Genomic DNA, 27,765 nt, shown 5'->3' on the forward strand with positions numbered 1-27,765 from the left:
ATCTGCAAATGAACTTCAGGATTGGGCTAAACAGCGCACTTCTACATGCATTTGGCTAAAACCAACCAATTTCAGTGTGTTATTGCTCAGTAAAATCCTCATTAGACTTCCAATTTTCAATCTAATCTTTGAGTTTATTTTGAGATTTTGTACCTTACTACAACCACCAGCACTACTGCAAAGCACTTCCCATGTGGTTTAGAGCAAGGGACAAATGTTTGATAACTGTATTATTGTTGTGATCACTAATCAAGATTGAGATGGTCAAAAGATAAAAGCCAAAGTAATAAGTTGGTAAATAGGATGATTTTAAGGGGATTCCACTAAAAAGAAAGAACTAGCCAATAATGGCACATCATGAATGAATTAAAAAATGGCATAATGTGAAAGTAAGAAACATACACTGAAGTAAAAGACTGACAAAAGAGAAAATGAAAAAACAGTCAAGGTAAAAAGAAACTACAAAATAATTTCAAGGAACATAAAAAAAGGACACAAAAACAAAAGAAAAAAATCAAGATAGGGATGCTAAAGGACAGATACACAATAAGCTCATAAAAAATGACAGCAAATGACAGAAAAATTACTATCTGTGTTTACCAGGGAGACTAATAGGATGGATATGACATAAGGACAAGAGATCAAAAAAAGATATAAAGACACAAGATAGAAAGCAGGTGATTAATAAACTAATCAAACAGAGGATAAAACTTCTGGTCCAGATGGATTACATCTGCACATATTAAAAAGGTAAGATAGATATAGCAGAGGCTTATTTCATGCATATTATAATTCATTAAAAAAAGAGAATAGTGCTCAAGGAGTGGCAGAAAGCCAATGTGATTCCTAGATTTAAAAAGGAGAACAAGTTCAGGGAACTACAGACCAATTAGCTTAATACCAATGGTAGGAATGGATTTCTTACTCAGACCGAATAGGAAATCATCTAGAAACTGAAAGCATACAAAATAATGAGCACAGATTTCAACAGGGAAGGTCATACTTGACCAACCTTATCGAATTCTTTACAACAACAAAGAACACACAAAGTAATTCAGTAGACCAAATATATTTGTATTTTCAAAAGGCCTTTGATAAGGTACTGGATTGTAGATTTATGATTAAGGTCAGAATATATTGAGTCAGATGACAAGCAGCAGAATAGATAGCAAGTTGACTAAACAGAAAACAAGTAGGAATCAAAGTTAGTTAATCAGGATGGCAGAGTGTGGGAAGCAGTATTCCATAAGATTTGGTGCTGCGACCACTATTGCTCACAATTGACAAAAACAATTCAACTTGGGAATCGGAAGCACAATTTGTGGACAACACCAAATTGAATTGTGTAGTTAATATAGAGGATGACTGTGACAAAACACAAGACGACATTAAAAACTTTCGGAATGGGTAAATGAACTTCAATATAGTTAAGTGTATGATGGCATAGTTTGGTAGGAAGAATAAGGAGGCCACATAATCCTTAGAAAATCAGTGGCTAAATGGGGTGGAGGAACAAAGACACCTGGGGAGTAGAGGCATTGGGGTTTACAGATATACAAGTCATTAAAACTAACATAAAAGAAAAAAATACATAGCACTAGGGTCATTTCTAAAGGGTTAGAATAGAAAAGTGGGAGAAGTTATGTTAAACATATTTATAAAAAAACTTGGTTAGAACACATATCAGTGTACTATGAACAGTTCTGGTTTCAACATTGTAAAAAAGGACAAGGGACACTGGAGAAGTCGCAAAAAATAATTTACTAAAATGATAGCCAAATTGAGAAATTATACTTATTAGGAAATATTGAACAGCTTGGGGCTCTTACCTAAACAGAAAAGGAGATTGAGGTGTAAAAAGAGGCATTGCAAGACTTAAAATGACCCGAAGCCTTTTGCATTATTGTGCTCAGGATGGTCATGATCCAACCCAACATTTTATGCGTCTCAGTATGCCCCTCAAAGTTTCTGTACCTGTTGTCTCCCTATTAATGACTCAAGCCTACACTAGCCAGTTGTCCAAAATACTCAGGATGTAAAATGCGTAGCTCCAGGAGGACATATTTGATGATGGAAGGTTTCAAGAAAACAGCTAATCTGCTGTTGCAAACTCAGTAATAAAAAGAAAAAATAATAATAGTAATACTGGAGTCATGAAGGTCTCTTATGTGTCACAGTTGCATTGATCATTAACCAACAGTTGATTAGGCTCATTAATTATAATGAAGAGTTAGTTCTGTCTTTGAGGGCTGGGATTCCTCACATTCAGCTCCAGGTAACTATACAAGGCTTTGCCAAGACATAGAATGGCCCAGTCAGGTCAAGGCAGGAAAATAATCGATTTCCTGCTACTGGTACCATGTAGCCTAGAACAATTTATCACAGGGTCAGATTGTTGGCAACTAAAATGGCTCCCCCACCAGGCTTACCTGATGAGGATGGTTCCTTGTGTTCCAAAGAAATCACATTGGGCTCGAAATATTAACTCTTACGTTTCTCTCTCCACTGATGCTGCCGACCTACTGAATTTTTCTAGCATCTTTTTATGTAGGTCAAAGAACATGGCCTGTCAAAGGGCAGACAAGCTTTCAGACTAGCCAAAGTCACCCGAGGGTGATGTTGTCACTGCTGGAGCAGTGTGGCAACCCCTAGAGTATCAGCCTATAATCAACTTGCATGAAAAGATCACATCATTTAAGGTCAAGGAAGCTGACAGCAGAGACCCCCAGGATTGTGCAGCAACTAGATGTGACATAGAAACAAAGGAAATAGCAGGAGTAGGTCATTTGGCCCTTCGAGCCTGCTCCGCCATTCAATATGATCATGGCTGATTCTCTATCTCTCTCAACATTATGCTCCCGCTCTCTACCTATACACTTTGGTGACTTTAGAGTCCAGAAATATATTTCCTTCTTAAATATGTTCAGTGACTTGGCCTCCACAGCCTTCTGTGGTAGAGAATTTCACAGGTTCATCACCCTCTGAGTGAAGAAGTTTCTCCTCATCTCATTCCTAAATGGCCTACCCCATATCCTGAGACTGAGACCCCTTGTTAAAGACCTCCCTCCCAAACCAGAAGAAACATCATCCCTGCATCCAGTCTGTCAAGTCCTGTCAGAATTTTATGTTTCAATGAGATTCCCTTTCAGTCTTCTAAACTCCAGTGAATATAGGCCTAGTTGGTCCAATCTCTCCTCATATGACAATCCTGCCACTCCAGAAATCAGTGGGGAGAGAAGTACCTTTGACAATGTGGGAGAGGCACTGTATGATGAAGCATGTCTAAACTCTTGTCTCTCTCTGATCAACCCGACTCTGTTCAATCACACGTTTATGAATGTCACAGGGAATTGAACTTGGCAACCTCAAATATCAGGACACTGATAAATACAGTAAAGCTAAAGTAAGTGCACGTGGAAGCAGAAGGGCTGACTATTGTCCAGATTGGTCTTTGAGGTCAGATGGACAGGCAGTGGCCAGAATAAATCAGAACATTGGACTTTACCCTATAGCAGAAGAAAAGTATAGTCATGGAATGGGTTTTTTGGTGTCATCAAGAGTTGATAAAGTTGTCACAGTAGTGACGTCAGTCAGTGACAGGATAATAATGACAGTAGATGCTAAGCCCAAACCTATTACTATCACACAGGTTTATCTCCCAACAATTGAGACAGATGATGACACAATTTTGGCAGTGTATCAAAAGATCCAAGAAACTGTTGATGCATGTCCAAAGAGAGAGCGTCTGGTAGTTATGGGGGAACATTAATCCAAAGTAGAGAGCAAATATACAACATCTAGCTTGCAGCAAGCATGGGCGTGGTGCAACTAAGGAACGGGGGCTAATGCTCCTTGATTGGTTAGAAGCCAACCAATTACTTGCCCTAAATACATGTTTCTGTCATAAACATAGTTAGCAACATACATGCACTTCCCCTGGTAAATGTCATAAGGATCAAATTGATCATATAGTCAATAGAAGAGAAGGGCTAGATTCCAGAGCCTTGCCTAGTGCTTGTTGTGGTTCTGATCATCAAATGGTATGGAGAGATCAAAGCAAGAAGTTGGTGTCATAAGCTACAGAACAAGAAAAGGTCAAAGAGAAAATTGGAATTCATCATGAGAAATTCAACAGAATTTGAAGTAAAAGAACAAAGAAAAGAGATGGCTATCATTATCAACAGTGCTACTGACTGCATTAGATGAACACATCTTGAAACATGAAAATGCAAAACAGCCATGGACGACAGTTGAATAGTTAGACCTAATAGAGAAAAGGTGTGACGCAAACACCAGTGGTATACAAAGCAGAAAATACCTCAAACTGTGGGCTAATCTGAGGAAAACATGTACAAAAGCCAAAAACAACTGACTGAGCAGAAGAGCTGAAGAAGCAGAAGCTTTCAAGAATAGTAATGCCAAGAAAGTATATTCAATAGTCAAGTTTATTCACTAGTCAAGGTCATAGCTGGAAAGAAGTGTGCAAACCCAGGAATAAGTAGAAGAATGAAAACGAAGACTTGTTATACGATAAGGACAACACCAAGTTGAGATGGGAAAATTATTGCGGGAAACTGAGATGAACTAGATTAGATAAACAAAGAAGAATAGAAGTTAAAATAATAAGAGTTTGAGTCTGGGGTACTGAAGGAGGAGATGGGAAAAGTTATAAAGAACATCAAAAGTGGAAAGGCAGAGGGCAAGATCAGGTACCAGCAGAAACACGGAAATCATAAGGCGAAATAGTAGTAGATGCAATGAAAGCGATTATTGGTGGGATATGGACAACTGAAGAATAACACCCGAGTGGACCTTATCTGAGATAGTCACAACACCCAAGATAGCACACACTCAGGACTGTTCTAAACATTGTAAGCTAAGTCTCATCGGTCATGCATCTAAAGTTTTACTTGATATCATCAGGCAGGGAGTCACTCCCTGTGTGAACAGGGACGTGGCAGAAGAGCAGTTTGGCTTTATTCTTGGAAAAGGTGGGACTTACCCTATGCTTGTGCTCAGAAATCTCATGAAGAAATATGAAAATAAGCAGGAAGCCCAGCTCTGGCTCATGTTCATAGACAATGCCAAAGCTGTCCAGCATGACACACTATTGAATACACTTATAGACTTGAGCACCCAAACAACTTGTGTGGCTCAGACAAGAGCTGTAGAGAAATACTTCAGGAGACCTCAGAATTGGTATATAAACCAATTACAAATTAAGGAGGGAATCGGGCAGGGGCATCTTCTGACACCCATTGTTTTTTAAGCTGTGGGAGAGAAGATAATGAGGCTGGTGCAAGAAGAGTTACCAGGGAGAATGGCTGCATCATATGGAATCTCAAGTGTACATGTGACACCACACTCATAGCCAGAACAAAGGAAGGGCTTGCAGACTATGTCAACAATACTCCTCAGTTATGTACATTCCAAAAGACTCAAAGACCAACATTATAGCTCTAAATGGCAGTAGGAAAGTCAAGTTTAGAAGCACCAACATAGGGGCAATGAATAATTTCAAGTTCCTTGGCTTAATGATAAACACAAAAATTACACTCAAGAATGAAGTTCAGGTTAGATTAGCTGAGGACCAGTGATTTAAGTAGCATCTGGAAGTCCAAAAGCATCAGCATAAAGCTGAACAGGAATCTAGTACAGTCGCTAATATGAAGTATTGCACTCTATGAATACAAGAGGTGGACTCTGAAGAAAGATGATGAGGCGCAGGTAACAGCTCTTGAAATGCGGGTATGGCAGAGGATTACCAGAATCAGCTGCATGGACAGAAAGACAAATGAGTGGGTTAGATCAAGAATCAGGAATCAAAAGGTTTGCTAAGTACAGTTAAAGAGAGAAATATAGCCAAGTACAGACATTGGAAAGAATGATGGCAAGAACTAAAGGAGAATGACGGTTAAAAACTACATAAGGAAGAAGAAAAATCAGATGGGTGGATAACATTGAGATGTGCACTGAGGGAGGCATAAAGAAAGCCAGGGAAGCAAGGCAATGCCAATGGGCCCACTAAGGCTATGGTGAAAACACACAAACAAGGGTAGACCAGGATCAATAAGTTGTGACAAAAGCAAAATACTGCAGATGCTGAGAATCTGAAACAAAAACAGAAAATGCTGGAAAAATCTCAGCAGGTCTAGCAGCTTCTGAAGAAGGGTCATACAGACTCAAAACGTTAACTCTGTTTCTCTCCCCACAGATGCTGCTAGACCTGTTAAGTTTTTCCAGCATTTTGTCAACTGTATTAGTGCTTCAAGCTGGTGGACTATGAAGTTTTATCAGTATAGTACTGTATTTATTTTTGTACTGCTCCAGCAAGAAAGAGCTCTCAGTTCAAGACGCATCATTAATCTAATAAATGTGGGGAAAAATTTCTGGGCTGGCACTCGGAGAAAAAAAATCCAGAAACTGTTAGATTGTCATAAAAAACCCTATAAGTTCACTAATGCCCTTTAACAATTTGTACCAATGGCCTACATATTAACTCAGTCCACACTACCTGGTTGACCGTCTCCTCAAACTAAAATTGCATAAACAAGGCATTCAGATGCAAAATAAAAATCACAGTTACAATCTCAAGGCAAACTAGGGGTGAACAAATGTTGTCAATTCTTTATATAAACTCTTTGGAGTTATCTGAAGCAGTTGTTATCTCTTTGCAGAAAGAATGAATAGCAACTTGTGTGGATTTCTCATTAGCTTGGCTGGGAGGCTTGGCTTCCGGGAGCATCAGACGCCCCTTCTGTGTGAACAAAACAAACCACGTTGGCGCCTTGTCAGAGGCGCAATCATTGGCAATTTGCTACCAGAACAAATGTCGGTAAAAATAAATTCAGGACACCAAAACGACAACTGGTAAGAGGGGCGGGGTGGGGGGGATGGAAGGCCAGCGCGAATCAACTGCCGAGATCTGGACGGAAGCCGCCGATGGCAATCGGGCTACAACTCCGATTAGTAACCGAAATGTACGGTGAATAATCGATTCTACCTTTATCTTGTCGCCAATGCAGACGGTCGCCATGCCGTTGGTCAGTATGTGAGCCACTGCCCCAGTTGGGCGCGGGCTCACTGATCGACTACGCACCACCTCAATCCCTCCACCGCGCGACACAATCTCTCCATTTTCAAAAAATCCGCCGTTTACACCCACAACGAGGCTCCACTGACGTCATTGATGGGGGCGGAAAAGAAAAGAATACAACAAACAAAAAACAAAATCTAATTTCTAATATAATAAATCACGGTAATAACTACTGGGATACACTAAAAGGGCACGCTTCAACTCAGACTTTTCAAAAATATTTGCGTGACTTTATTGTGTCACGTGACTTGCCCGGCCGACTACAACGCATGTGCAGATCTGCTGTTTGCTTGACGGCAATGAAGGCAGTTTGAGTGGAGTTTATGAAATGTGACGTTTAGAAATGATATGTACAGTCTTGTCGCACTCTCATCAGCCTTGGGGATAATCGTTGTATGAAGACACACATACAGCTATAATTTCTTGATATTCAGAAGCTCAATAGAGCAGCAGTGTTTGGAACGGAGGTTTCAACATTTCGAGCCCGCTTGACTTCTTCAGCGCTATAGCTGCCGGACTTGTTGAGTTTTTCCAGCATTTTTTTTGTTTTTATTTCAGATTTCCAGCATCCGCAGTATTTTGATTTTATTTAAAAATAGATTTTTTTCTTTTATTCAGAACAATGACTCAGTGCAAAAGTAGTGTCGCCTGACGCAGCGGTGGAATTGGTCTCTGTTTTCGTGGGCTAATTTTAGCCTTCTCCCCTCCCCCCCATTAATTGCGTTGGAAAGGTTATTGATGTGAGAATCTCGCATAACCGACTTGCAAGTTTGAGTTATTTGTACGTTTTTAATGTAAATAGCAGCACGTGAGGACTAAAATGACCAGATTTTTCAAAAATCAAAACCAGGTTGGTGAATCTTTAAAAGTCTCTGCCCTAGAGGGCTGTGGAGGCTCAGTTGTTAATTATGTTCAAGAATGAGTGTGATAAATTTCTACATATTAAAAACATCAAGGGATTTAGGGATAGTGCACGAAAATGGTGTTGAAGTAGAGATCAGCCGTGATCTCAATGAATGGAGGAGTGGGCTTGAAGAATTGGCTTACTCCTGCTATGATTTCTTATTGAAAAGCCTGTGGAAGGTGGGTTCCTGTGATGATTGACATGTTGGGTGACCAATGGCAGGAGTCTGGGGGAAGGGTCAATTGAAGGTGTGTGGTCATGAAGAACAAAGAAAAGTACAGCACAGGAACAGGCCCTTCTGCCCTCCAAGCCTGTGTGGATCATATTGCCTGTCAAACTAAAACATTTTGCACTTCCGGGATCCGTATCCTTCTATTCCCATCCTATTCTTGTATTAGTCAAGCTGCCTCTTAAACACCACTATCGTACCTGCTTCCTCCACTTCTTGGCAGTGAATTCCAGACACTCACTACCCTCTGCGTAAAAAAAACTTGCCCTGCACATCTCCTTTATAGTTTTCTCCTCTCACCTTAAATCTATGTCCCCTAGTAATTGACTCTTCCACCCTGGGAAAAAGCTTCTGACTATCTACTCTGTCCATGCCACTCATAATTTTGTAAACTTCTATCAAGTCGCTCCTCAATCTCCGTCGCTCTAGTGAGAACAATCTGAGTTTCTCCAACCTCTCCTCATAGCTAATAACCTCCAGACCAGGCAGCATCCTGGTAAACCTCCTCTGCACCCTCTCCAACGCCTCCATATCTTTCTGGTAATGTGGCGACCAGAATTGCATGCAATATTCCAAGTGTGGCCTAACCAAGGTTCTATACAGCTGCAGCATAACTTCCCAGCTTTTATACTCAATATCCCTGCCGATGAAGGTAAGCATGCCATATGCCTTCCTGCCTACCTTATCCACCTGCGTTGCCACTTTCAGTGACCTGTGGACCTGTATACCCAGATCCCTCTGCCCATCGATGCACTTAAGGGTTCTGCCATTTACTGTATAATTCCTACCTGTATTAGACCTTCCAAAATGCATTACCTCGCATTTGTCTGGATGAAGCTCCATCTGCCATTTCTCTGCCCAAGTCTCCAACCGATCTATATCCTGTTGTATCCTTTGACAATCCTCTTCACTATCTGCAACTTCTCCAATCTTAGTGTCGTCTGCAAACTTACTAATTAGCCCAGTTACCTTTTCCTCCAAGTCATTTACGTATACTACAAACAGCAAAGGTCCCAGCACTGATCCCTGCGGAACACCACTAGTCACAGCTCTCCATTCAGAAAAGCACTCTTCCACTGCTACCTTCTGTCTTCTATGACCAAGCCAATTCTGTATCCATCTTGCCAGCTCACCTCTGATCCTGTGCGACTTTACCTTCTGTACCAGTCTACCATGAGGGACCTTGTCAAATGCCTTACTGAAATCCTTGTAGGTAACATCCACTGCCCTTCCATCATCAATCATCTTTGTCACTTTCTCAAAAAACTCGATCAAGTTAGTGAGACATGACCTCCCCTTCACAAAACCATGCTGCCTCTCACTAATACACCCATTTGCTTCCAAATGGTAGTAAATCCTGTCACGAAGAATTTTCTCCAATAATTTCCCTACCACTGACGTAAGGCTCACGGGCCTGTAATTTCCTGGATGTGATGACATCTCCCAGACTATGTCCAGCCAGAATTGTTAAGACACCCAATTACTGAAGATAGCAGTTACAAACCACATACTTTTGTTTCAATGACATTTCTGCTTCATTTTCTTAAGAACTGAACCAAGACTTTGTTTGTCACAAGATCTCAGCCAGAATCCTCTCTTGCATTCTAACTTTATTGTGCAATGCACAATGGAAAGACCAATCTCCATTTAAAAGCCTTGTTTATTTTCATTTGCAACTGGGTTCTGACAATAGATGTTTTCATCTAGAAGCTGGATTTTAAACTAGCAACTGTATGTCAAGCGGGAAAGCACAGTCTTTCAGTGAGAAGTTTGATTGAAAGTGTCACAGTTCAACTAAATTTGCCTGCCATCTTCTTCAGTGCTGTTTGGTGGTTAACCAATGAACACTGTCCAACTACCTTTTAAAGTGCGGCTTGCAGTTGGCAGACTATTTTGTCAATCTTCTGCTGTCACCCAGAGGCTCCCAGGTAAATTACTCCTGTGATCTCCTATAAATCAGGAGTGTGATGGAATACTCTCTACTTACCTAGTTGAGTACTTCTGCAACAACACTCGAGAAGCTTGACACCTCCAAGACTTGATTGGCAACTCATTCACTAACTTAAACATCCATTCAGTCCACCACCAGTGTACTTTGGCTTCTGTTTACAGAGTGTACTGCAGCCAGTCACCAAGATTTATTTCGCAGTATCTCCCAAACACAACTTCCACACCTAGAAGGACAAGGGCAGCAGATGCCTGGAATCTCCATAACCTTATCCATGTCACAAACTGTCCTCATTCGTCATTCTTTCATTATCAATGGGTCAGAGTTTTGGAATTCCCTACCTGATGACTCATGGCAACATCTTCACCAGCCCAGTCGACTCTGCAAAGTCCTTCCCACTACTGGAGACTCGTGCCAAAATTGAGAGAACTGTTCCGCAGGCTAGTCAAGCAACATCCTGATGTAGCTATACTCACAGCTTACAATCGTACCTTGCAGCTAATGTCCCAGACTCCTCCATCACCATCCCTGGGTGTTTACTGTCTCACTGGCACACAAGAGGATGGCACGCAGTAGTATACATTTGGGAGGGAGTGGTCAAGGGAGTCCTCAACATTGATTCTGTATCCAATGGAGTCTCATGCCACCAGGTCAAACTTAGACAAATGTGGCACTGCCACTGTGCTAAATGGGATAGATTTCAAACAGATTTAGCAACTCATGATTGGGAATCCATGAGGTGCTGTGGGCCATCAGCAGCAGCAGAATTGTACTTGAACATAATTTGTAACCTCATGGCTTGGCATGTCCCCCACTCTACCATTACTATCAAGCCAGGGGATCAACTCTGGTTCAATGAAGAGTGCAGTAGGGCATGCCAGGAGCAGCACCAGGCATACCTAAAAATGAGGTGTCAACCTGGACAAGCCAAAACACAGGACTGAATGGATGTTTAAGTTAGTGGATGAGGTGCCAATCAAGTCTTGGGAGGTGTCAAGCTTGTCGAGTGTTGTTGCAGAAGTACTCAACTAGGTAAGTAGAGAGTATTCCATCACACTCCTGATTTATAGGAGGTCACAGGAGTAACTTACCTGGGAGCCTCTGGGTGACAGCAGAAGATTAACAACATAGGCTGCCAACTGCAAGCTGCACTTTAAGAGGTAGTTGGACAGTGTTCATCGGTTAACCACCAAACAGCGTGCCAAACAGCATAAGTGGCAAATGATAGACAGATCCCACAACCAACGGATCAGATCTAAGCTCTGCAGTCCTGCCACATCCAGTCATGAATGGTGGTGGACAATTAAACAACTCACTGGAGGAGGAGGCTCCACAAATATCCTCATCCACAATGATGGAGGAGCCCAGCCCTTTGGTGCAAAGGATAAGGTGAAGCATTTGCTTCAATCTTCAGCCAGAAGTGCCGAGTGAATGATCCAGCTCTGCCTCCTCCAGAGGTCCCCAGCATCACAGATGCCAGTCTTCAGCTAATTTGATTCACTTCATATATCAAGAAACGACTGAAGGCACTGGATACTGCAAAAGCTATGGGGCCTGAATATTCTGGCAATAGGACTGAAGACTTGTGCTCCAGACCTTGCCGCGTCCCTAGCCAAACTGTTCCAGTACAGCTACAATGGCATCTACCTAGCTATGTGGAAAATTGCCCAGGTATGCCCTGTAGACAAAAAGCAGGACAAATTCAACCCAACCAATTACCGCCCCATCAGTCTACTCTCGATCATCAGTAACGTAATGGAAGGGCTCATCAACAGTGCTATCAAGCAGCAATTGCTTAGCAATAACCTGCTCATTGACGCCCAGATTGGGTTCCACCAGGGCCACTCAGCTCCTGACCTCATTACAGCCTTGGTTCAAACGTGGGCAAAAGAGCTGAACTCCCAAGGTGAGAGTGCATGCTCTTGACATCAAGGCCGCATTTGACCGAGCGTGGCATCAAGGAGCCCGAGCAAAGCTGGAGTCAAAGGGAATTGAAGGAAAATCCTCCACTGGTTGGAGTAATACCTAGCACAAAGGAAGATGGTTCTGGTTGTTGGAGCTCAGTCATCTCAGCTCCAGGACATCACTGCAGGAGTTCTTTGAGGTAGTGTTCTCGGCCTGACCATCTTCAGCCGCTTCATCAATAACTTTCCTTCCATCTTAAGGTCAGAAGTGGGGATGTTCGCTGATGATTACACAATGTTCAACATTCGCGATTCCTCAGATATTGAAGCAGTCTCTACCCATATGCAGCAAGACCAGCACAATACCCAGGCTTGGGCTGACAAGTGGCAAGTAACATTCACAGAAGTGCCAGGCAATGACCATCTCTAACAAGAGAGAATCTAACCATTGCCCCTTGACGTTCAATGGCATTATGATCACTGAATCCTCCACTATCAACATCCTGGGTGTTACCATTGACCTGAAACTGAACTGGACTAGCCATATAAATACTGTGACTACTAGAGCAGGTCAGAGGCTAGGAATTCTGCAATGAGTAACTCACCACCTAACTCTCCAAAGCCTGTCCACAATCTATAAGGCACAAGTCAAGAGTGTGATGGAATACTCCCTACTTGCCTGGATGAGTACAGCTCCCACAACACCAAAGAAGCTTGACGCCAAACAGGACAAAGCAGCCTGCTTGATTGGCACCACATCCACTAACATTCACTCCCTCCATCACTGACACACAGTAGCAGCTGTGTATACCATCTACAAGATGCACTGCAGGAATTCACCTAAGCTCCTTAGATAGCATCTTCCAAGCCCACGACCATTGCCATCTAGAAGAACAAGGGCAGCAGATAGATGGGAACACCACCACCTGGAAGTTCCCCTCCAAATCACTCACCATCCTGACTTCGAAATATATTGCTGTTCCTTCACTGTTGCTGAGTCAAAATCCTGGAATGCCCTTCCTAACAGCACTCTGGGTGTAACCACAACACATGGATTGCAGTGGTTCAAGTAGGTAGCTCATCACCTTGAGAAAAGGGCAACAAGGGATGGGCAATAAATGCTGGCCTAGCCAGCGAAGCCCACATCCCGTGAATGAATAACTTTTAAAAAAAGCCTCCTGCTGATTACACCTATCATTGTCCCTCAGATGATGAATCTTTACTCCTCCATATTGAACACTACTTGGAAGAAATATTAAGGGTAGCAAGGACACTGAATGCGCTCTGAATGAGCAACTTCAATGTTCATCACAAAGTGCGGCTTCGTGGCACCACTACTGACCAAGCCTGCCAACTCCTGAAAGATATATCTGTCAGATTGGGCCTGAGGTAGGTCATGAGAGAACCAACATAATACTTGACCTTGTCCTCACCAAGCTACCTGTGGCAAATGCATCTGCCCATGACAGTATTGGTAAGACTGACCACCACACAATCCTTTGGGAGACAAGTCCTGTCTTCGCACTGAGGTCACCATCCATTGTGTTGCACAGCAATGCCAACCTGCTAAATATAGTAAATTCAGAACAAATATAGATCGAAACTGGACATCCACGAGGCACTGTGGGCCATCAGCAGCAGAAGACTTATATTCAAGCAGAATCTGTAAGCCATGGCTGGCACACCTCTCACTTTTTACCATCAAGCCAGGGGACCAACCCTGGTTAAATGAGGTGTGCGAAAGCACATTCCGAAGCAGCACCTTGCCAAAGACAAGGCTGAAGCATTTGTAACCATCTTTTTGCCAGAAATGCAGAATGGATGATCCATCTCATCATCCTCCTGAGGTTTACAACACCACAAACAGCAGTCTTTAGGCAATTTGATTCACTCACGTGATATCAAAATGGCGGAAGGCACTGGATTCATCAAAGCCCATGTGCCTTCCCTGACATTGTCTTGGCTGTTGTAGCGAAGTACTCCAGAACTAGCCGAACCCCTAAATAAGCTGTTTCAGTTCAGCTACAACACTGACATACACCCAACAATGTGGAAAATTGCCCAGTTATGTCGTGTCCATAAAATGCAGGGCAAATCTAATCCAGCCAGTTACCACCCCATCAGTCTGCCCTCAATCATCAGCACAGTTATGGAAGTTGTCACTGATAGTGTTATCAAGTGGCATTTACTCATCAATAACCTTCTCACCGATGCGCAGTTTGCATTCCACCAAGGCCAGTCAAGTCCAGGCCTCATTAAAGCTTTGGTCCAAGCATGCACAAAATAGCTGAATTGTTGAAGTGACATGAACATAATTGCCCTTGACAAAAGGTCAGCATTTGACCAAGTGTGTCATCAAGGAACCTTAAAAAAATTGAAGTTAATGGGAATCAGGCGGAAAACTCTCCACTGGTTAGAGTCATACCAAGCACAAACAAAGATTGTATTGTTGTTGGAGGCCAATCATCTCAATCCCAGGACATTTGTGTTGAAGGTCCTCAGGGTACTGTTCGAGATCCGACCATCTTTAGCTGCTTCATCAATGGCCTTCCCTCCATCATAAGGTCAAGTGGGGATGTGCAATCATCAGTGATCAATGTTCAGCATCATTCCCAAATCCTTGGATAGTAAAAAGTCCGCGTCCACACACAGCAAGGCCTGAACAACATTCAGTCTTGGGCAGATAACTGACAACTAACATTCACGCTACAGACAGGTAGTATTGAGGAGGCGGGGAGGCTGCAGAAGGATTTGGACAGGTTAGAAGAATGGGCAAAGAAGTGGCAGATGGAATACAACATGGGGAAGTGTGAGGTCATGCACTTTGGTAGGAAGAATAGAGGCATAGACTGGAGTGCAAAGGGACTTGGGAAACCTAGTCCAAGATTCTCTTAAGGTTAACTTGCACATTGAGTCAGTAGTTAGGAAGGCAAATGCAATGTTGGCATTTATTTCGAGAGGACTAGAATATAAAAGCAGGGATGTGCTGCTGAGGCTTTACAAGGCTCTGGTCAGACCACATTTAGAATATTGTGAGCAATTTTGGGCCCCGTATCTCAGGAAGGATGTTCTGGCCCTGGAGAGGGTCCAGAGGAGGTTCACGCAAATGATCCCAGAAATGAAAGGCTTAACATATGAGGAACGTTTGAGGACTCTGGGTCTATACTCGATGGCGTTTAGAAGGATGAGGGGGGATCTGATTGAAACTTACAGAGTACTGAAAGGCCTGGATAGAGTGGATGTGGGGAAGATGTTTCCATTAATAGGAGAGACTTGGACTCGAGGGCACAGCTTCAGAGTAAAGGGAAGACCTTTTAGAACAGAGATGAGGAGAAACTTCTTTAGCCAGAAAGTGGTGAATCTATGGAACTCATTGCCACAAAAGGCTGTGGAGGCCAGGTCATTGAGTGTATTTAAGACCGAGATAGATAGGTTCTTGATTGGTTATGAGGAGAAGGCGGGAGAATGGGGTTGAGAAACTTATCAGCCATGATTGAATGGTGGAGCAGACTCAATGGGCTGAATGGCCTAATTTCTGCTCCTATGTCTTATGGTCTTACACAGTGCCAGGCAATTACCATCCCCAACAAGAGAGAATTTAACTATCTCCCCTTGACATTCACAGCATTACCATTGCTGAATCCCCCACTATTAACATCCTGGGAGTTACCATTGACCAAAAACTTAACTGGGTCAGCTACATAAATACTGTGACTACAAGAGCTGATCAAAGGGTAGGAATTCTGCAATGAGTAACTCACCTCCTGTCTCTCCAAAGCCTGTCCACCATCGACAAGCCACAAGTTAGGAGTGTGATGGGATACTGTCCATTTGCTTGGATGAGTGCCGCTCCAACACTCAAGAAGCTTGATACCATGCAGGACAAAGCAGCCCACTTGATTGGCATCTCATCTACGACTTTTAAAACATTCACTTCTTCCAGCACCTACGCACAGTGGCAATAGTATATACTTCTATAAGATGCACTGTAGCAACTTGCTGAGCTCCTTTGACAGCATCTTCAAAACCCACAACCTCCACCAACTACAAGAACACAGGCAGCTGACGTGTGGGAACACCACCACCTGCAGATTCCCCTCCAAGTCACACACCATCATGACTTGAACTATATTGCTGCTCATTTTCTGTTGCTGGTTCAAAATCCTGGAACTCCTTTCTTGACATTATAGTGGGTGTATCTGCACCATATGGACTGCAGCAGTTCAAAAAGACAACTCGCACCATCTTCTCGAGTGCAATTAGGGCTGGGCAATAAATGCTGTCCATGTCAGCAACTGTCACATCCCATGAATGAGTATTTTAAAAAGCTTGTGCCCATCTTTCCTACAGCTCGTTTGAATCTCTCCAACAGGTTTTTGCCCCTGCCACAACACTGAAGCGGGTGTTGGCAGAATCACAAAGCACCCAAAGTGACTGTGACCTGCCTTCATCCTTTGGCACAGTTGACCACACCATTCCCTTCCAACACCTGTCTATCGGCAGCTAGTTGGGACTGACTTAACCTGGCTCCTATTTATGCAGTCCTAGCCAGACAGTCAATGCTGTTATTTCTCTCTTGTTCCTGCATCATTGGGCCATAACTTCCGACCATTGACAGAAAGTGCTGGCCCACAGAAATTAGAAAAATAAATGCACCCTTACCTGGCCTTGAAAATTGCATTGCCACTTCCATTCGTTGGAGCTGCTTGGAGCCTGCATCAAAAAAATCCTCGCAGGTGCCAACAAAGTCTAGATCCAGCATATTCAAGGAGGCCACGCCCATTTTTTAAACTACCTTAAAGCAGGTAAGTTTAAAGGGCCAGGGAAATTGACAGGCCAGGGGAAGGCAAGTTTCTAAGATAAACATATAGGATTTGGGGGTTGGGGTGTCCGGAGATCGAGGGATCTGAGGTTTTGGGGAGGGAAGCCCAAGGTTGGGGTTGGGGGGTCTGAGACTGGAGGTCGGGGGTGGGGGGGTCCGAGGTTGAGGAAGGGGTCTGGGGTCGTGTGGGGGGTCTGGGGAGGTCCGAGGTCTGAGGGGATGTCCGAGGCCTGGGGGTGTGGGTTCCGAGTTCTAGGGGAGATGGGGGTCTGGGGGAGCTTCTGAGGTCTGGTGGGAGTGGGATTGGGGGTCTGGGAAGGGGGGGTTCTGAGGTTTGGTGGAGGTGGTGGTCTGGGATGAGGGGTTCTGAGGTCTGGTGGGGATGGGGTCTGGGCTGGGGGGTTCTGCAGTCTGGTGGGGGTCTGGGGTGGAGGTTCTGATGTCTGGTGGGGGTGAAGATCTGTGGATGTGTGGGGTCGGGGGTTTTGAGGTCTAAGGGGATAGGGGTCTGAGGTGGGGGGCTCCGAGATCTAGGAGGGGTGGGGGTCTGGGGTTGGGAGATTCCAAGGTCCAAGAGGGGTGGGGGTCTGTGGGGTGAGGGGAGTTCGGGGGGTTCCGAGTTCTGATTTCTAGGAGAGATGGGGGTCCGGGGGATTTCCGAGGTCTAGGGGGTGGGGGTCTGGGGTCGGGGTTCCAAGATCTAGGAGGGGCGGGGGGTTCTGAGGTCTGGGGGGAGTGGGGGTTTCTGAGGTCTAGTGGGTTGGGGGTCTGGAGTGGGGTTTCCTAGATCTGGGGGCATGGGGGGGTTCCGAAGTCTGGGGGTTGGAGGTCTGGGCTGGGGGGTTCCTACGTCTAGTGGGGGGTGGGGGTCTAGGATGAGAGGTTCCAAGGTCTAGGCGGGGTGGGAGGTTCCGAGGTCTAGTGTGGGAGGTTCCGAGGTTTGGGGGGGGGTGGGGATTTGGGATGGGGAGTTCCAAGGCCTAGGGAAGTTGGGAGGTCCCTGGGGGGAGTCTGAGGTCGGGGACCGGGTTCGAGCTCGCGAGGTGGGGGCTGAGGTCAATGTGGGGGGCTGAGGTCGGTGGGGTTGCCGGTGGTTGGGGTAGATGGGGGCAGTCCCGTGGTGGGGGGCGGGGGGTGTGTGGGGTGTCCCTTAGAGTCAGTCTGGGCCTTTACAATAGTTACCCAGAAGTTAGAAGAGGTTTTAATTCTTCTAACTTTTTCTGGGTAACTATTGGTATAACCCTGGAGGAATCATCGAAATTTGTGATTTAAATCGTATTTTCGGATGGATCCCAGTGCAGCGCAGTGCAACACAACGCAATTGTGCAAAGGAAGTTAGCATTTCTGGGCAAATGCCATGCAAACCCTTACCTGCGAACTTGCCAGAGAGATTCCCCAGCGCATCTTTGGGATACCACCCCCCAGAATCTGAAACTGGGGAGCGTGGATGTTATGGGCCATTACCTTTGGGACATCCTCAAAAATCTTTCCTTGACCTCCTCTTCTTTCTCATCCAGAAGTTATCCATCAGCCAAAACTGTCAGATTCCACACAAGATCATAAAAAATAGGAGCATGAGTAGACCATTTGATCCCTCAAGCCTCCTCCGGCATTCAATAAGATCATGGCTGATCTGATCATGACCTTAACTCCACTTTCATCCCTGCCCCACCATAACCTTTGATTCTCTTGTAGATCAAAAATTTGTCTAACTCAGCCTTGAATATATTCAATGGTCCAGCCTTCACTGCTGTCTGGGAAAGAGAATTCCAAGTGACCCTCTAAGGGAAAAAAAAATCCTCCTCACCTCTGTCTTATCTGACATCAGACAGCCAACCTGACCTCACCACCACCTCCCCTACCACTCCACTGCTTCTAGATTTGTCATGCTACTTGTCCGATACCCAGAATTGAATAAAATGAAATGCCCTCCAACTAAATATTGGGAAGACCAAAGCCATTGTCTTCTGTCTCTGCCAATGACTTCACTTGCTGATTACTGACTGAGGCTGAAACAGACTGTTTGAAATCTTGGCATTCTATTTGACACTGAGTTGGACCTCCGACCACATATTCTCTCCATCTTCAAGACCAGGGCAAATAACATCAAGGCGATCAGTATAAATGATACAAGGACATCCTAAAAAGAGCCTTACAAACTTCTGCATTGTAGACTACCTCTCTTGGGAAAACACCGCAGCTGGCTGGCCCATGTGGAGGCAAACATTGAAATTCGCTTTAGTAAACGTTGAAGTCCACCTACAACAAATTCGCAATGTCCAATGTACCTAGAGGTAGGCCAAAGGTGGCACAGCTGCAGAAGTTCCCCCAAGCATCAACAGCATTAACTGCCATTTCTGAGTACACCCATGCTGATCTCACACTGGCTCTTCAGTCACGAGAGGACCCACAGAATACGATAAGGTCACTTTCAGCTTGGCCATACTCAAGTAATGAGGAGTCTACCACCAAGATAGGGGATGGTAAAAAAGCTGAAATTATTGAGTTAAGGTATAGAAGGGAATTTGTAAACTAAACAATGGAAAGGAAATAGAAGAATAGTCCAGTCTGGAAGTGACAAAGGTATGGAGGAGAGTTTCAGCAGCCAATCAATTCATGTTCAGTGAATAATATTATGTAATATGACATTCTTGATATTTTACTTAGTTTAAATTCTTATTTTGGACAATAGAATTTTCAGTTAAAAAAAGCAGTTGAAGAAAAAAAAGCAGACTTTTTTGTGATTTGATTGGTTCACATTTTTTCCTTTATTGGTGCAATCTCCTGATTGGTCATTCAGGATTGGATGATTTGCATGAATTTAATAGCCTCTAATTTTCCAGCTGCTTTCTTTGCTTTGAAATTTTACATTATGTCTTTAATTTGCTGCTATTGTACTTAGAAGCAATAAAATATGGTGCTGAAAATGTGACAACCAATTTGATAAAGGAGAAGAGTGTGCTACTTGTAAGATTTTTAATATATTATGAATAGATTCTTTATATTCTTTATAATCCATTATGTTGATTTGGTCATTTTGAATCATAGACCCTTTGGGAATTAATTCATTCATTCATTGGCACGTGAGAGAGATTGAAGAAACTGATGCATTTCAGAATGGCTGTATATGAACTTACTTTTACACAGTAAAAAAGTAAGTAAATGTACTTGGAAATAATACTTTTTTGCAAGTTTAGCTTAGGGAGTTAAAAAATCTCAATTGGGTCAAAGAACAAAAGTGGATCATATTTCAGAGTAACTCTATATAGGTCTTAACCTCACATAATAAAGTTGTTATGCGCACATGGTAAAACATGATTTTAGTGCTATGTTTAAGCTGAAAGGGAACTTAAAACTCATGATTGAGTTCAGCTAGATTTTTCTAAGTTTAGTTGTTGCTGAGCTATTGTTGCCATAGTTGCATGTAAATGATCAAGAAAGCTTATTATAAGTGGTGTTTTAAGTGCCAGCAACACTACACTTGAAATGGATTTGTTTCTTTACACTTTCTAACCACTAAAATTGGGCAAACCTACAATGGACGAAATACCAGACAAGGCTTCTCACAGAAATGAATTATACCAAGATGAACCGGTAAGTACTAGGAAACCCAGTACCTCAAATAATTATTAAAATATGTATTTTCTGCTGTAGTTTTTCATAGATCTGTATTATAATTGACAGTGTCATATAATAGACTGCAATAATCTGTTCAGAAAAATGTAAGAAAATTACAGATATTTGTGAATGCTCTTAGATTTACAGCAATGATACCAGAATTGAGACGTTATATTTATCAGATAAGATTGAATAGGCTTGGGCTTTTTTTCTCTAGAAAATAGGGCTAAAAGGAGAAATTATAGAGCTCTTAAAAATTTTGGAAGTGTTTGATAGAGTAGATGTAGAGAAGATGTTTTCACTTGTAGTAGGGGAGATCAGAATAGGGACTATAAATATAAAATAGTCACTAATAAATCCAATAAGAGATTCAGGAGAAACTTCTTTAACCAGAGTGGTTAGAATGTGGAACATGCCTCCGCAAGAAATAGTTGAGGTGACTAGGGGAAGCTTGATATCACATAAGGCAGAAAGGAAAAGAGGATTATGCTGAAGATGAAGAGGTCTGTGAGAAAGTTTGGAGGAGGGGGTTGGAAGAGGGCCCTGTTACAAACTTTGGATACTTGCCTTAATTGTCATAAGTCATGAAATTGTGTGTGCAATAGTTGTAAATTATCATGATTGGTCCAGTATTTGCATTCGAAATAACAGTGAAGCTGCTATTAACAGGCAGATCATACAGCAGCTCTCTGCAAGGACAGATGTGCAGGCAAACACAAATATCTGAAAGTATCTGTCTGAGGTGCTCCATCATTAGCTTTGAAAATAGCATTTTGCTGTTTGACTCAACATTCAAATACATTGAGTGGCACGATGTTCTAACACTTGCACCACAGATACAAACTGAACTTGCCACAAAAAGTTGGTGCTTGTTCTTTTCAGTCTAAGTACCCTTTTAATTGTATGGTAAGAGTTAGTTACTGCCAGTCAACCTCTCTGGAACTGAAAATTTAACTATTGCCAGTGTGGAATCTCATTCCTCCCTTAAACTGTTGAGAGAGTTCCTTTTTAAATATTTTTATCTTTATCTTTCCCTTTGTCTCATTTTTCTTCCCCTTCATGCAATCCTTCTTTCCCTCTCATTTCTCATTCTGTGCCTTATTTGACGTTGAATTCACCATTCTAATCTTTCACATTCAAACCTTGTGATGTTAATTTCACAATCCTTAAATCTGGTTAAGAAGGCGCACAGTTGCTTGTGTTGTTAACACAGATCCCAGATGCCTTGAGGAGGGCACCATACCATTTTCATCTGACTCTTCCAGCAATTCACAGGACAAAATTTCATGGAAGTTAAAAGGAAAGGGCAAGTCTAAGTAATGGTGGGTGTCATTTGTTAGCCAACTGCAGTAATATTTGGGCCATTAAATCTCACTCAAATGAAATTAATCTCTCTGCTACTTTAGTAAACTTTTAAATGGATTAACAATGAGAAATTCGATATGAATAACATTTTACCCCAAAAATCCTAGAGAAAGAGAAGCCTCATATAAATTGTAGTGTTTCAACTCTGGGAGTACTATGAAATTGTACAATGTATATAAGTTGTAAAGTGATATAATTTGAGTGAAACAGTACTTACCGAAAATAAATGAATTAGTGCTGTTAGTAATATATAATTAAATGTTTGATGTAATCAGGAAGTTAACACGTGACCTGAAAATTCTATTCTTTCTTTCTTTACCTTTAATTCACCTTCCATACCTGATTTGATTTTAACTCACCTGTTCCAATTCATCCTCTTTCTCGTTATCGTTTTTCGTTATCTTGACTCCCTTCTCTCTCCCCTGTCCAGTCCTTTCTCAGCTACATCCATGATTCCTCTGACACCTTATGTCACATCAACAATTTCAAGTTCCCTGGCCCCAACGGCCTCCTCTTCGCCATGGACGTCCTCTACACCACCATCCCCCACCAGCATGGTCTGAGGGCCCTTAGCTTTTTCCTCAAACAGAGGCTCGAACAATCCCCATCCACCACTACTCTCCTCCATCTGGCTGAACTTGTCCTCACACTGAACAATTTCTCCTTCAACTCCTCTCACTTCCTCCAAATAAAAGGTGTGGCTATGGGTACCCGCATGGGCCCCAGCTATGCCTGTCTCTTTATGGGGTATGTGGAACATTCCTTGTTCCAGTCCTACTCCGGCCCCCTCCCATAACTCTTTCTCCGGTACATTGATGATTACTTCGGTGCTGCTTCGTGCTCTCATCAGGACCTGGAAAAATTTATTAATTTTGCTTCCAATCTCCACCCCTCCATCATTTTTCACATGGTCCATCTCTGACACTTCCCTTCCCTTCCTTGGCCTCTCTGTCTCAATTTCTGGTGATAGACTGTCCACCAATATCCATTACAAGCCTACTGACTCCCACAGCTACCTCGACTACAGCTCCTCACACCCCGCTTCCTGTAAGGACTCCATCCCATTCTCTCAGTTCCTTCACCTCCGTCACATCTGTTCTGATGATGCTATCTTCCAAAACAGTCCCTCTGACATGTCCTCCTCCTTCCTTAACCGAGATTTTCCACCCACGGTCGTTGACAGGGCCCTGAACCGTGTCTGGCCCATCTCCCGCGCATCCGCCCTCACGCCTTCTCCTCTCTCCCAGAAACATGATAGGGTCCCCCTTGTCCTCACTTATCACCCCACCACCCTCCGCATTCAAAGGATCATCCTCCACCATTTCCGCCAACTCCAGCATACTCCACCACCAAACACATCTTCCCTTCACAACCCCCCATCCCCCCGCCCCGGCGGCATTCTGTAGGATCGTTCCCTCTGGGACACCCTGGTCCACTCCTCCATCACCCCCTACTCCTCAACCCCCACCTGCAGCACCTCCCGATGCATTCGCAAAAGATGCAACACCTGCCCCTTCACCTCCTCTCTCCTCACTGTCCAAGGACCCAAACACTCCTTTCAAGTGAAGCAGCATTTCACTTGCATTTCCCCCAACTTAGTCTACTGCATTCGTTGCTCCCAATGCAGTCTCCTCTACATTGGAGAGACCAGACATAAACTGGGCGACTGCTTTGCAGAACACCTGCAAGAATGACCCAAACCTCCCTGTCGCTTAAATAAAAACAAAAAACTGCGGATGCTGGAAATCCAAAACAAAAACAGAATTACCTGGAAAAACTCAGCAGGTCTGGCAGCATCGGTGGAGAAGAAAAGAGTTGACGTTTCGAGTCCCCATGACCCTTCAACAAAACTAGGTGAATCCAAGGGGAGGGGTGAAATATAAGCTGGTTTAAGGTGGGTGGGTGGGTGAGGGGTGGTGGGGGTTGGGGGGGGGGGGGGGGTGGGGGAGAGAAGGGGGGCTGTTGGGTGGGAGGAGAGGGGGGGTTGGGGGGGGGGGCGGAGAAGTGGAGGGGGGCTGTGGTTGTAGGGACAAGCAAGCAGTGATAGGAGCAGATAATCAAAAGATGTTATAGACAAAAGAACAAAAGAACACAGAGGTGTTGAAGTTGGTGATATTATCTAAACAAATGTGCTAATTAAGAATGGATGGTCGCTTGCTATTTTAACACTCCACCCTGCTCTCTTGCCCACATGTTTGTCCTTGGCTTGCTGCATTGTTCCAATGAAGCTCAACACAAACTGGAAGAACAGCACCTCATCTTCCGACTAGGCACTTTATAGCCTTCCGGACTGAATATTGAATTCAACAACTTTAGATCTTGAACTCCCTCCTCCATCCCCACTCCTTTTCCGTTTCTTCCCCCTCCCTTTTGTTTTTTTCCGATAATTTATATAGATTTTTCTTTTCCCACCTATTTCCATTATTTTTAAATCTATACTTCTTATGCCCTGTTAGTCTCATTTCACCCCACCCCCACTAGAGCTGTACCTTGTGTGTTTTGCCATCCATTCTTAATTAGCACATTCTCTTAGATAATATCACCACCTTCAACACCTCTTTGTTCTTTTGTCTGTGACATCTTTTGATTATCTGCTCCTATCACTGCTTGCTTGTCCCTACAACCACCCCGCCCCCCACTTCTGTCCCCCAACCCTACCCCCCCCATCTTAAACCAGCTTATATTTCACCCCTCTCCTAATTTTACTCAGTTCTTTTAAAGGGTCACGAGGACTCGAAACATCAACTTTGCTCTTCTCCACCGATGCTGCCAGACCTGTTGAGTTCTTCCAGGTAATTCTGTTTTTGTTTTGGATTTCCAGCATCCGCAGTTTTTTGTTTTTATCTCTGTGTTTTCATCCTCTTTCTCTGTTATTCTGCTGTCGTTTTCTCAAAACTTTAATCTCACTGTTGGTCCTGTTGTCCATTAATGTCCCAGATGCCCATGCTGCAGTTATCAGTTTACAGTTCCAGCAAATTAGATTTGAGGATGGGACAGCCACAATTCAGTTGGTAATAGTCTTGCCTCTGAGACAGAAGGTTGTGGGTTCAGGTCCCACTCCAGGACTTGAGCACAAAAAATCAAAGCTGACACTCCAGGGCAGTACTGAAGGAGTGCTGCAGTGTTGGAGGTGCCATTTTTGGGGTGAGATGTCAAACCAAGTCCCCCATCAGTCCTCTTAGAAAGAGATCCCATGGCACCATTTTCAAGCTATCCCCTTTATTGGGAAGGTAACTCGCCTCCCTATCTCTGTCAACTCCTTCACATTTACAATTCCCCTGCTTGAGATCTCTTCTCTCGACCAATTCTGAACCCTTACATGTCCCCTATTTTCATAGCTGCACCATTGGTGGCCACACCTTCAGTTCCTCAGGCCCGAAATTTTGGAATTCAATCCCTAAGATTCTACCTCTCTATCTTCCATTAAGTCCCTGCTATGAGGACCCCGTTTTTGAAAAATTTGAAGGATGTGGAATTTTGGACAATCTTCCTCCTTAGTTATTTTTAAAAGAGCAATATTAATTTGGAGCCGTGAATATGCCATTCTTTAAGAAACCATGGATCAAGGTAGATGTCCAGCAGGGAACACTTACTGAGGGAAGAGATACTTTGTATATCTAAGTTAACAAAGATCTGCTGTTGCCAGGCTAAAGACACTTGCTGATTGATTAAAAACACCTGGTCTGAGAGAAGTATCCTTTGAACATCTTAGTCTTTAAGACTCTCAAGTCAGAGAGAGAGAGAGAGAGTGAGTGTGCAGGGGTGCCTTAGAAACAAGCTGCAAGAAAAAGTCTCTCTCACCCTCTTTCTGCCCTAGCTTTTGAGTTCCATGCGGTCTTGAGTGAGTTAAGCTTTCCTCAGAAGCATCTCATCAGGATAACTCAACTTTTTTTTTTGAAAGCCTGCAAAGTTGTGATAAGTAAGAGTCATCAAGACAGTTTCACCAACAAATCTGTATAAAAGAACTTCCAGATCTATTATGACCAGAATTGTGTTAGATCATCAGTGTCAAGATCTCTTTGAATTTTACCCTTTTAAAAGAAACTTTCCCATCCTCCAGCCTCTGGGGACTGTTTTAACTTGTGTTGTGTTTGTGTATGTGTATAGTGGTTTGAATATGTTTTTTAAAAAAAGGGGAAAGTCGTTACATTTCTAAACTACAACATGTATAATAAACTGTTTATTAACTTGTTTAATAACTTGTTTTTTAAAAATAGTTTGTTTTATAATTTTTTTGTATTTACTGAAAAAAGCCTGTTTAGAGTCTTTTTATGCTGGGAATAACAGTATCAAAGATAACAGTTGATCAGTTTTGTAGGTAAATAAAACTATTGTTACAAGCTGTAGAGAATTGGGGCTAGAATTAACTGCGCTCTCCTCCCACCACAGTCTGTATCACAGCATTGGGTCTTTTATGGGATTCGAAGCATGGACAATGAGTGATTGGATGCAGATTAATAATAACTGTTAAAGGATAAAAAGACAGATACCAGGTTTCTGATTCATCGGTAACTGATATGGCTTTGGAAATTGCTATGACTTTTTTAAAGATGGAAGATTTATCCCTGACTGGTTTACAAAAAGTAACCAAGGTTAAGCTAAGGGAATTGGCAGATAAGTTGAAGTTAGATGCAACTGAAGAGGCGAGGAAAGCAGATATAGTTGAGGTAATAGCACAGCATTTGAAATTGGAAGGGATACAAGAGAGACCACATTCCCCAGGGGGTGAGCCAATTGAGTTAGCTAGGATTCGGTTGCAAATGAAGCAGCTTGAACACGAAAAAGAAATGGAGAAACTTAAACTTGAACAGGAAAGAACAGAAAGAGAGAGCATTTAAGCAGCTAGAACTGGAATTTCAGGCAAGAGAGGAGGAACAAGAAAGAGAATACTAGCTTAAAAGGCTGAAATTTAAAACAGAGGCACCAGATGTTGGGGTGCGTTTTGCAGATGGACATGTTCAGTGGGATGATGTTTAAATTTGTACATGCTCTTCAAAAGTTTGAATAGCCGTACTCTTATGGATATGACAACATGATTTCCAGAGCCCATCCCTTTGAGAATGATTACAGCTAAGGTCATGGTAGAGAAGTTAACCCAATTTTTCCTAGATATGGATCACTAAAGGAGATCCAGTCAGATCAAGGTTCTAATTTTATGTTTAAAAATTTTAAGAACATAATGAGTAGCTTGGGTATAAAGCAGTTAAAGTCCATGGCTTACCATCCATAGACACTGGAGCTTTAGAGAGGTACCATAAAACTCTAAAAACAAAGATTAAAGAATGTTTTCATAAATATCCCCATGATTGGGACAAAGGACTGGACTTTATTTTATTTGCCACCCGAGGTTCACCAAACGAATCTACTGGTTTTAGTCCTTTTGAATTAATCTCTGCAAATGAGATAAGGGATCCTCTGAAATTAATTAAAGAAAATTCTTTAGGACAGTTAGACAACATGTTCTCATACTTAAGAAGTAGGACAACAAAAAGATCTAGCGAGGTTACTTATGAAATTCAAAGGAATGTGCAAGGGTGAACCAGGGGGTACAACTTTAGCCACACGTAATGTGGATTTAGGGAGGTCTTCTCTTATAAACCAACACCCTTATCATTTAAGCCTAGAGGAACAGGCTTAGGTAGAAGCAGAAATCCAACACATTGAAAAATCACTTAATTGAACCGATGTTGGCTGCCCCTAACAACTAAACCTTTCAAGGTGACAATCCATGCCAGTGACTTGGGGGTGGGTGCAGTCTTATTACAAGAAGATGAATCAGGCAAAGAAAAGCCAGTGGGATACTTTTCTAAAAGTTAAATCAGCATCGAAAACATATTCTACCATAGAAAAAGAAACCCTAGGATTGTTACTGGCCTTTA

General features: G+C 43.0%; 2 protein-coding genes across 2 annotated transcripts in view; one reads left to right on the forward strand and one right to left on the reverse strand.

Moving 5' to 3' along the window:
- The window catches only part of plk4 (polo-like kinase 4 (Drosophila)), a 39,678-nt gene extending 32,548 nt beyond the window's left edge, over window positions 1-7,130 (reverse strand). Inside the window, exon 1 of the mRNA XM_041202043.1 lies at window positions 7,004-7,130. Coding sequence (XP_041057977.1) covers window positions 7,004-7,036 — 33 coding nt within the window. The 5' untranslated portion in view covers window positions 7,037-7,130. The remainder of the gene's footprint in view (window positions 1-7,003) is intronic.
- A 13,310-nt stretch (window positions 7,131-20,440) lies between these two features.
- LOC121270160 (WD repeat-containing protein 49-like) overlaps window positions 20,441-27,765 on the forward strand; it is a 91,177-nt gene continuing 83,852 nt past the window's right edge. Inside the window, 2 exon segments of the mRNA XM_041175499.1 lie at window positions 20,441-20,497; window positions 26,437-26,553. Coding sequence (XP_041031433.1) covers window positions 20,441-20,497; window positions 26,437-26,553 — 174 coding nt within the window.

This window comes from Carcharodon carcharias, chromosome 1, assembly GCF_017639515.1.
Source record: "Carcharodon carcharias isolate sCarCar2 chromosome 1, sCarCar2.pri, whole genome shotgun sequence".
Taxonomy (NCBI): domain Eukaryota; kingdom Metazoa; phylum Chordata; class Chondrichthyes; order Lamniformes; family Lamnidae; genus Carcharodon; species Carcharodon carcharias.